General features: G+C 37.2%; 1 protein-coding gene across 2 annotated transcripts in view; it reads right to left on the bottom strand.

The window, feature by feature from the left end:
• The window catches only part of GPBP1 (GC-rich promoter binding protein 1), a 76,541-nt gene that overhangs the window by 45,099 nt on the left and 19,240 nt on the right, over positions 1–12,202 (bottom strand). For both annotated transcript variants that reach the window (XM_039244543.1, XM_039244544.1), the window contains exon 3: positions 270–389. In XM_039244543.1, coding sequence (XP_039100474.1) covers positions 270–332 — 63 coding nt within the window. In that variant the 5' untranslated portion in view covers positions 333–389. The remainder of the gene's footprint in view (positions 1–269; positions 390–12,202) is intronic.

Here is a 12,202-nt window from a genome sequence, read left to right on the forward strand (position 1 = left end):
CCCTCCCTCACACATGCACAGACACGTTCTCTCTCAAATAAATAAACTTTAAAAGAATAAAATGTGTGCAACTCTGATTACCACAAAAGACAACTGAAGTAAATGAAACAATTATGGTGATGATATACTGAAACTGACAGATTCAACATGAAATCATTCAGATGGTAACACAAATAAATATTAAAGCTTCACATTTTAGCATCCTTTGTGTAGAACATGAACAAATGAGAGGCACACAAAAACACAAACAGAAATGCAAGAAAGAGTACCTTTGTTGATGATGGTGGAGTAGGAAAATTAAGCCAGGCTGGAGCAAAGTCATGCTGCGCCATTTAGGTCCAGTCTCTCCAACTCAGTGAAACAAGGCTTCAACACCTCATGGCAAGTCCCTGTCACATAAAAACGGAAGGAAATTAGGGCTGAAGCTCCTTGCCAAATTTATCTTCTCATGCTCTATCTCTTCTGAGTGACAAACTACTTTAAGATTCCAATTAATGAAATTTTAAAACATGCAAAATTACAGTAACAAAAACCAGATCAGAGGAGTGGGAGTGAGGACCTGAAGGGAAGGGGTATGATTGCAAAAGGAAGGAGGAAGTTTTTGAGGTAACAGGGTTTTTATCTTGATTGTGGTTATACAAATGTACTCATCTATCAAAAGTCAAATTGTACACTTATAATACTGGCTAAATTCACTGTAAGTAAACTATACCTCAGTAAACCTTATTTTTAAAATTACAATGGTCTAATCTGTCTAACAGACTAGACATCAAGTGTCTCTAGATGTGACACACTAGGATGCACAACAATACCTATAATATACTCTTGCTCCCACCCCCAGATGTAATCTGATATCTGATCTAACTACCAACTTTCAGGAAGTTCAACACAGAGGAACAAGTTAAAGGACATCTGAGGGAAATAATCCAGCAAATCCAGATCACAAGATAGAGGACAGGTCAAATGACCTGGGTACCCCCCACCCCTCCAACAAATAAATAGCTTTCAATAAATATGCAGCTAACCAAACACAACATGTGGGCCTTATACAGATCCTTACTCAAACCAACCTTTAAAGAATGAATGTTATGTATCAAAAATTTAAACATGAACTGAACATTAAATGACATTAAGAAATTATTAGTCAATTTAGATGTAATAATGGTTACTGTGACAGGGGTATATAAAGAAAAGAATGAAGTCTATTAAATTGATCCATTCGGAATCTGCTTTAAAATCAGCTTTAGGGGTGTCCAGGTGGCTTAGTCAGTTAAGGAGCCCGATTCCTGATCAGGTCATGATCTCAAATTTCCTAAGGCAGAGCCCCAAAGATGGGTTCTCAAAGGACAGAGAGGAGGCTGTGTGGGATTTTCTTTCTCTCTGGGCAGGCAGAGAGGAGGCTGCTTGGGATTCTCTCTTTCTCTGCCACTCCCCTGCTCAGACATGAGCACGGTCTCTCAAAGTAAACATTAAAAAAAATTTTTTTTTGTTTTAAAACCACATAATGCTCAACAGGGATATAGTTGAGAAAAGGCTGTGCATGTTTATAAATATTAGTATAGGAGGTGTATAAATACTTTTCCCCTTGTTACCAGTGTATTTGAAATTTTCCATAATTAAAATGACTTTTTAAAATTATAATCACAAAATCATCTTAAATGTTTTAGGAGCTACAGGTTTTCTGCACTCTAAATTTAACTTTTTGGGTGCCTCTATCAACTCCATCAATCTAAGATTCAAGTTGCTACCCCAATCTAAACAGTAAATTCATAGTGTTTTTTTTTTTTTAAATAACGCAGAAGCCAACTCAGCAACTGTACTCATTTCATTATAAAGGTTAGACTACTGTCAATGTATCAAATTTTTTATGCATCGCCAAGGTCTGAGTTTACCAACGACAAATGTTTTATGTTTATAATTGCATAATCTCAAAAGCGAAATTTAAAAAAAATCAATACCATTGTTAATCTTCCTTCTTCCAGATGCTTTCAAATATAATTTCTGTGGCAGATCCTTTAGTCACAACTTGCTAAAATACTTTTTAAAAAAAGATTCTCAAATATTACAGAAATATTTTATTTTTACTATCCCAAACAGTAGGGATCAATTTAAAAAAAGGTTAAGAGTGGCCAGATACAAGAAACAGATACAAATGGTTAACTCACTATGGTAATGAAAATGTTCAAATGCTAAATGCTCAGGAGTCATGAGCCCAACATGGAAAAACCTTGATAAAATCTGAAACATCTGGGGCACATTCCAGTAACACATGTATGAAACAAATGGAAGAATATACCTAATCAAAGTGTTTTCAGATGTATAAAGGATTTTCATTATCTATTTTGACATGAAGCTACATACTAAGCTGCTTTGTGATGTTTGTGATAGAATGTTACTTTTCCATCAACTTTTTGTTGGAAACTCTTAAAATTCAAGTTTCAATAACCAAATGGTATTGAAAAATTGTTTTTATATTTTATGCCAAAAATTCACAGGGAACTACAAGAAAACCTAAAATGACCAATAAACTAAACAATCTTCAAGTAGAAACTTATCTGCTAAAAATAATCCCTGGGTGGCAAAACACTAATATTACCTATTCATTTCCGCAATACCTTTAAATTTGATTTGAACCTAGTTTTGAAAGAATAAAGTATGAATAGCTAATGGTATAAGTTTTTGTGTCCTGAAAAAAAAGTAAAGAACACTTAAGATAATATTATGGCATTTACATACTGTGTGAAAAAAATCATGATATGCCATCCCAAAATACGCCACTTTAACAAAAAGGACAGCTTTGAGCTGAAGGCATTTTAGTTCCTGAAATCCCTTATCGATCTAAAAGCAGAGCCTCCCAAAAGAATGTATGAGTTGGCTGCCCTGGAGCAACTCTTCTCTGCAAAGATCCCCCCACCAAAAAAAATCAGTACCACACCCAGATATTGCCACAAACTATCATACCTCCCATCAATTTTCCTAAGGGTCCATTTACCAATCTTTCCCAAGTCATCTTGTTTTTCCGTTAGTGGCCTTTCTCCACGATCTCTCTCCCCTCTATGGAATCAGGTAAAGAGTTAGCAAATTCTAACCTTCCCTAAGTTACTCCCTAGTGGGAGAACACTCTAACAGACTTCTATTTGTTTTCTTACTAATCTGTCTTTTGTCAGTCTAATTTACTGAGGCCCACACCAGGGAACCTAGGAGAATACAAGAAATTTTACCCCTTACCTGCATAAAGGCAAATTAAACTTTCAAAAGTGCCACCCTACAATTTTCTTTTAACCTCACTTAGTGCCATCAGAATTCATTCTATCTTACTTTCCATTCATAATACTGGAGCCAAATTGTGTCCCCACTGCCCCCACAAATTCCCATATCCACATTTTAACTCCCCAACCTCAGAATATATCAATATTTGGAGATAAAGGCTTTAATCAAATGATTACTTAAATGAAAGTATTAGGGTGGGTCCCATTCCAATTCTCTGCATGCTTGTTTTAAGAGGAGGAAATCTGGACACAGTGAGACAACAGGGTTGCACAGAAAAGAGACCATGTGAAGAGACAAGAGGGTGGTTATCTGCAAACCAAGGAGAGAGGTCTCAGAGGAAACCAAACCTGTTGGCATCTTGACCTTGGACTTTAAGGTTCCAAACTGTGACAAAATAAATTTATTTAAGACACTCAGTTTGTGTTATTTTGTTACAACTTCCCTGCGAAATGTTAAAAAGAAACAAAAGGCCCAAACCTCAGTCACTTATGCTAAGCCCCAAACCAACAAACCAAGACATTAATATGTAACCTGACTGTGCTTTCAGACCCTCCCAGAAATCAAATCTTAGCTGGTCAGTCTGGAATTTCCTGGTCAGCACTAGTGAGGTAATCATCTGATAGACCCCTTCCATGCCCTAATGAAAGATAAGGTAGTCCACTTTTTCCCTGTCCCTGGCCTCTTCTGCCTATAAAAGCCTGCCATTTTGTATGCCTTCTAGGAGCTCTTTTCTGTTTGACAGATGGTATGGCAACCCATTCGTGAACCTCTGAAAAAAAACCATTTTGATCTTTAAATTTACTATGATGGATTGATTCTTAACACAAACTAATAAAAACAATATCAGAAATACACTATCAAAAATGTTTCTATATAACTAATACTTATAGGAAACTGCTAGGGTGGGAGTGTGCAAATCAACAGTCCTATTAATATCCCAGAAATTCCAGGTTATTAGGAATCTTCCACCAGATCCATTAGAACCTCTGATGGCCCATATGGACATAAACAATTAAGATTTTTAAATGCTGATGGTATGATAATTACTAATTTCTAATCTCAACCAACTTACAACTTGTTCATGAATAAATGCCTTAAGTCTAAAACATCAAATTCCCCCAGTGGAAAACTAGTTCTGAAAAAAATCATAATTGAATAATTGAAATACTGTACATTTGTAAGTGCATGCGCCAGACTTAAAAATCACTAATATCCAAAATGGAGTCCTTCAGATTGAAAAATGCACTTTGGCAAAAAGTACACAAATAGTATGTTTTTTCCTATTTCCTATGATGCTTTTACTTCTGAAGCCACCAAATTTGTGCCAAATATGTTCAATGAAAAGCTCAAATTCAGATGAACAGCGAACTTACTATTTTTGTAATGGTTTACATTTCAGATACCATAAATAAACTTTAGAAGTCACAAAGCCCATCAAAAACATGCAGAATCAACTATGAGGTAAGGCATTTTAACTTTTTAACTAAGATTTCTTTCTTTTTATTAACTCTTTTCTTTTAATTTACATCCAAGTTAGTTAGCATTAACTAAGATAGATTTTTAAGAAAGAACACAGGTTTCAGAATCCAATGGAATTGGATTCAAATCAACTCAACCAGTTACTAGGCTGGATGACTTTGGAAAGTTAACACCAAAATGTTTCTTCTCTTCATTAAAACTTAAGACAACTACAAGTTACCTTTCAAGATCCAACTTGAAAACTATTAAAGTTCTAAAAAGACAACTACCCTTTATTACCAGACTATCTACATACAATCCTTTAATAAGGTTAACTTCCATTTAGCCCAACTGCTCACAATCCTTCACTCATAAGGTAAGAACCAGAAGACAACTCTTCAAATTCACCTATGAAATAATAAACCTGTGAAATACTACTTTAGGATAAGCTAAGTTTAATATATTAATAGATTTTATTTAAAAAGTGTATCTTCCTCTTTCCAATTCAGGACTAGTTATTAAGTGGTAGGAAAGCAGAGGAACCAGGGATCCAGATGTTAAGAGTCAGAGTAGAGATGAGAGGATATCAACATCTGGGAGTGGTCAAGCACAGGATGTCAATATCAAAACAAGGTGAGGAAGGATATCCATGGAGAGGGACAGCCAGGGATGGGACACTGACCCCAAAAGAGTAATAAGGAAAGCATACATGTGGGGGGAAGAAAGGAGTGATCACAGTCAAGAGGCTAAGCAAGTAGAGGTGGATATCCACATGGGGCAGTTTACAGTGGCTACAACAGAAAATAGATTCTATACAGGGGAAATAATCAAATAAGTATTTAGAATAATGAAAGATTATGTTTCATACTTTTCAAAAAACAGTAACTACTAACAGAAAGGGTAAAAATAAAGTGAAATCTGTGGTGTTGTAATGTATCAGTACCATTAATGATTAATTCAGTCGATTTAACAATATTAAGTAAAAAATAATGAAATAACGTTCACATATAACCATAAAGGTAAGTATTCCTGTTTATGTATATATACCTCCCCCAACTCTACACTAAAAGAACGTGAGCACAGTGACTCCAACACAATGAGTATACTTAACACTGGACTTTGGCTTCTAAAAACAGTTTTACACTAAACACAACCAGGGCTTTCAGAAATAGCTGACTCTAGGGTTGGGGAAAGATGACAAAATATGCCCAGAGTATTTTATTTTAGCAAAAAGCAATGAAGTGTCCAAATAATGATTATGAAATATCAAAAGGACACAGAAACCAGCTTGAATGGGTTCCCAAGGGCCAAATCAGAGACAAGATGAACATTAAAAATAAGAATACACACGAGAAGGACATCAACACAAAACTGGCCAAAAAAAAAAAAAAAAAAGGAATTCCAAGATCCTACCCCGTGAGAGAAACACCAAAAATCAATCTGTCAGAATCAGCTTTGTCAGAAGTCTTAAACAGTCACAACGCTTAGAGCAACCAAGCAAATACTGAATCCAGAAAATGCAAACTTAAAAACAGTAGGAAAGCTTTATGGCACTTTTACTTGCCATTGTTGACTCCCATCTCTCCCTAGCATACTGGAGGTCCTGAAGCCAGTGTGGCTCTGTTTCTAGAATGAGAAGACCTTATTCTCAAAGGATTATGTCTGTCTGTATAAACCTGTCTGGGAGCTGAGGAACAAGCTAACATAGAAAGAAAAACTGCTAAGCTAGAGGCATTCCTCCAAAATATTATAAAGCATAAGAATCACCTCCTCCTTGGGACCAAGGTTTATAACTGAATAAACAATAGCACACCCAAAGCCTGTAAAGAAAGACCAAGACAGAATTTCCTTGGGAAATTATGACATTGCAGAGAACTCCCTCATACCAGGAGGCTTAAAAAACCACACATATATATATGCCCAGGTCAAGACACATGGCTCGGGGGAAGGGGGAAAAAAAAAAACAAAACCCCGAGAAGACCCTCAACTTTCACCAGAGATTGATCTATAGTTTCAACAAAAGCAGGAAATGAAGTCTAGGTTGTAATCTATGTGGCAACCATTGAAGAAATTCCCCAACAAAGACCTAACAGGCAAAGAATGGGAGAGTTAAATTACTTTCTAATTTTCCTTTATTTTTATTCCTTTTTGGCTCCAGACATGCATCTGCAACAAAACACTAACTGAACATGGTTAAAGGTGTCTCTACTTAGGTAAAAGTGGTTCTTGTTTGAAAAGCTCTCAGAGTAGCAGTATCCATGGAGAGCAGAAATAAAACTGTTACTGTATTCCACTAAAATTACTTACTGTAACCCAATGAATGTTCAGTCAAGTCTGCAACCTGTGAGCACTAAGAGTTGGTACCTTGTTTGACCCACGTGTAAAAAGATCTACAATCTTCAGACAAGATAACTTACTGATCCTGATATTTACACTTTTATATTGTGTTCATTGTGGATTTTTACATTACTTAATTTCAGGAAAATATTAATCATCTCTCATGCTCCATAGGTAAACCTTGAAGTATTTGTGGTATTTTGGAAAGCTTCTTAGAGATGCTAGTCCACACTCTTCCTGGTGTTGGTATCACTGAAATCAGTTCCTTTCTTGTTTCACCATCACTCATTTCTCTACCTTTGGATTTTATCTGCACTGAGGGGCTAAATCTGGTGTATTCAGGACCCTCAGAGCCAGGTGCTTTTGCACCTATCTCTGCACCACAGCTACAAAAAGACTTGTAGGACAACATCAAACATACCAACATACACCATAGTGTAAGTATATAACATATGCATGCTACCTATTAAAATTCCAACTTCCTTTTTTTGCATAAACAGAAAAGCCATTCTCAAATTCTCTTGGAACTGCAAGGGATCCCAAATATCCAAAACAATACTGCGGAAACAGTGCATTTACAGAACTCACATTTTTGTATTTCAAAACTTATTACAAAGCTACAAAAATAAAATCACAGTATCAAAAGGATATTTAAACCACAAGGAGTCCAGAAATGAGGTCATACATGTATGGCCTGTTAATTTTTGACCAGAACACTAAGACCATTTAAGAGGGGAAAGAACAGTCTTTTCAACAAATGGTGCTGAGACCAGTGGATATTCAATGGACTACACTATTCATACCATATACAAAAATAAGCTCAAAATGGATCAAAGACCTAACTATAAAAGCTATCAGAAGAAGACATAGATCAAGTTTTATGATCTTGGATTTGGCAATGGATTTTCAGGTGACCCAAGAGCATAAATAACAACAGGGGAAAAAATGGCCTTCATAAAAATACAAAACTTTTATGGCAAAAGATATAATCTAGAAGATGAAAAGACAACTGACAGAATGAGAGAAAATATTTGCAAATCCTATCTAATTAGGATCTAACATCAAAGATATAAAAAGAACTCTTACAACTCAACAACAAACAACCCAATTTTAAAATGGGCAAAGGACTAGGGGCTCAGCTGGTTAAGCATCCCACTCTTGATTTTGGGTCAGGTCACAATCCCCTGGTGGAGACTGGCTTCAGGTCGCAATCTCCTGGTGGAGACAACATTCTAATGGTGCGAGGCCTGCTTGGGACTCTCTCTCTCCCTCTCTCTGCCCCTCCTCCAGGTACACACTTGTCATGCTCTCACTCTCTCAAAATAAATATTTAAAATGGGCAAAGGACTTGAACAGACATTTCTTCCTACTTCCCTAATGAAAACAAAGGTTAAAAAACAAAACAAAACAAAAAACAGTTTACAGCAATGTCAGTGAAGATATGAGGGAGTGCCTGGATGGCTCAGTTGGTTAAGTGTCCAACTTCAGCTCAGTTCATGATCTCAGTTTGTGGATTTCAGCCCCGCATTGAGATCTGTGTTGACAGCTCAGAGCCTGGAGCCAGCTCCAGATTCTGTGTCTTCCTCTCAATCTGTTCCTTCCCTGCTTGTGCTCTGTCTCTCGCTCTCTCTTAAAAAGTAAATAAACATTAAAAAATAAGAAGATATCAGAGAAATTGGTACCCTTTGACATTGTCAGTAGAAAGGTAAACTGATGCAAGCACTGTGGAAAATTTCCAGAACTCCTCGAAAAGTTAAATATATATACCATATGACCCAGCAATACTATATATATTTATCCAAAAGAACTGAAAATGGGTATTCAAATACCTGTACACCAGTGTTCAACACCAGGTCTACTCACAACAGCCAAGAAGTGGAATATCCAAATTTCCATCACACATGAGTATGTAAACAAAATGTGGTTAATATAAAGTCAGTGTAAGGAATGATGTACTGACAAATGCTAAAAGTTAACCCAAAAACATGCTAAGTGGTAAAAGAAGCCAGACAAAAGACCACATATTGCACAATTCCAGTTATAAGAAATATCAATAATAAGTAAATCCACAGAGATGAAAGGCCAACTGGTGGTTGCCAAAGACTGCTTGGAGTGAGGAATGGGGAGTGACTGCTAAATGGATACATATTTTTCCTTTAGGGTGACAAAATGTTCCAGAACTCCATAATGGTGGTTTTACACCACTGTGAATGTACTAAATACCACTGAATTGTGTTTTAAAATGGTTAACTTCAGGGGCGCCTGGGTGGCTTAGTCGGTTAAGCGTCCGACTTTCGCTTAGGTCATGATCTCGCGGTTTGTGGGTTCGAGCCCCGCGTCGGGCTCTGTGCTGACTGCCAGCTCAGAACCTGGAGCCTGTTTCAGTCTGTGACACCCTCTCTCTCTGACCCTCCCCAGCTCACGCTGTCTCTCTCTCTCTCTCTCTCTCTCTCTCCTAGAAATAAAAATATTAAAAAAAAATAATAATAAAAAAAAATAAAATAAAATAAAATAAAATGGTTAACTTCAGGGGCGCCTTGATAGCTCAATCAGTTGAGCATCCAACTCTTGATTTTGGTTCAGGTTATGACCTCAGGGTCATAGGATCAAGCCCCAAGCATTGAACATGGAGGCTACTTGGGATTCTCTTTCCCTCTCTGTGTGCCCCTCTCCCCAGCTTGCATGCACACACCACCTCTCGCTAAAAAACAACAACATGCTTTTTAAAATAACATGGATGGGGCACCTGGGTGGCTCAGTCAGTTAAGTATCCAACTTCAGCACAGGTCATGATCTCATGGTTTGTGAGTTCGAGCCCCACATCAAGCTGTGCTGACAGCTCAGAGCCTAGAGCCTGCTTCGGATTCTGTCTCCCTCTCTGCTCATGCCCCTGCTCATGGTATGTCTGTCTGTTTGTCTCTCTCTCTCAGAAATAAACATTAAAATTTTTTTTAAAGGTGAAGGTTAATGTAAAATTGATACATTATTTATAATAAATGATTAACTTTATATAATGTGACTTTCATGTCAATAAAAATAAGAATGTTATACTACAACTATGAATAAAACACCATGAATCTGGATATAAAGGTATACACTGAAAAATTAAATAAGACGTTATTTATACAATTTCAAAGTACCACCCACCCCCCCCCAAAACAAAAACAAAACCACTTACTACAGCTCTGTAGTGAAGGGGCCAAGCAAAGAACCTGGGAAATCCTTAATCAACAGATCAAAGTGAACATGATCAGTTACAGAACAAACTAAAATAGTGTACCAAAAGACAGAATTCAATCAGCAAGAGAGCATTACTTTACTTTATAATATTCTAGCCAAAGATGCATAACCCAAACAAGCACAGCCTGTCTGAACAGGAGAAATGCCAATCTGAATGGGGTTATACTACAATAACTGGCCCATAATCTTCATGTATCAGGTTATAAAAGGAAAATTATTTTTTTTTTGAACTTCAAGGGTTTATTTATTTTTTTTTTTCAAATAGTTTATGGTCAAATTAGTTTCTACATAACACTCAGTGCTCATCCCCAAAGTGCCCTCCTCCATGCCCATCCCCCCCTCCCCCCTACATCCATCAGTCCTCAGTTTTTGTCAGCATTCAAGAGTCTCTCATGGTTTGCCTCTCTCCCTTTCCCCCACCATTTCCGCCCTTCTTCTCCCCCTTGTTCCTCCGTCAAGTTCCTCCTAATCCTCCTATACGTGCAAACATATGATATTTGTCCTTCTCTGCCTGACCCATTTCGCTCAGCATAACACCCTCAAGGTCCATCCATGTTGCTACACATGGCCAGATTTAAAAGGAAAATTATTTTTAAAAAATGATCAGTCTGTTGACACATATTCTAACTTTTGAAAACTAATACTATGACATCTGTTTCACTGAAATTTTGTTTTCACTATAGTAATACCATTAATGAAACTCTTATTAATATTTAAGTAGGCATGTACTAAGTGCTAGGTGATTTCCACACTTCCCTAATACAAAGTAAAAGAGACCTCTCTCCAGCAGATTTTGTTTCCATAGGTCTTAAACAGAGCCTACAAATGTTTTTAAACCAACATTTACAGTGATGATCAATGAGGCGCCTGGGCGGCTCAGTTAGTTAATAAGCTCAAGTCATGATCTCTTGGTTTGTGGGTTCCGGTCAGGCGTCAGGCTCTGTGCTGACATTGCAGAGTCTGGAGCCTGCTTCGGATTCTGGGTCTCCCTCTCTCTGCCTCTGTCCCACTCACGCTTTGTTTCTCTCTCAAAAATAGATAAACGTTAAAATAAGTGATGATCGTCAAGAAAGGATGGTAAATCCCACAATAAATACCAAGAAGAAAAAAATTCCTTGCCTAAGGGACCATGGTCACTAAAGGAAAATATTCTATTGCTTGGCTGTATTTTACTGTTTGGACCATGAAACAATCTCCAGTATCTTCTGTTATCAAACTCTTAATTATAGACAAATAGAACATTAAAAATTTTCACAAGAAATCTAGAGTATTACAAATTTTTATCCTTTAAAAAGGTTCATTTTTAGGGGCGCCTGGGTGGCTCAAGTCAATTAAGCTTCCGACTTCAACTCAGGTCATGATCTCATGGTTCGTGGGTTTGAGCCCAACATCGGGCTCAGTGATGACAGCTCAGAGCCTGGGGCCTGCTTCAGATTCTGTGTCTCCCTCTCTCCCTGCCCCTCCACCACTCATGCTCTCTCTCTCTCTGTCTCAAAAATAAAACATTTTTTAGAAAGGTTCATTTTAATGCCTCCTTTATCCTGGAATTTTGTTAGATAGTTACGCTCTTCCATTTACTTCTTTAATTGTTCAGAACCTTTCCATGCTTTGCTTACACAATCCACCCCCCCCCAAAAAAACAGAATACTAGAGAACTCTTATTATTAAATTGCCACATATAAAAATTGCTATGTTCGAGCTAAAACATGGAAAGAGCCTAAGTGTCCATCAACAGATGAATGGATCAAGAAGATGTGGTTTATCTATACCATGGAATACTACATGGCAATGAGAAACAATGAAATCTGGCCATGTGTAGCTACATGGATGGACCTTGAGGGTGTTATGCTGAGCGAAATAAGTCAGGCAGAGAAGGACAAATATCATATGTGTGCAC

Source organism: Hyaena hyaena, unplaced genomic scaffold, assembly GCF_003009895.1.
Source record: "Hyaena hyaena isolate Hyena2069 unplaced genomic scaffold, ASM300989v1 scaffold_241, whole genome shotgun sequence".
Taxonomy (NCBI): domain Eukaryota; kingdom Metazoa; phylum Chordata; class Mammalia; order Carnivora; family Hyaenidae; genus Hyaena; species Hyaena hyaena.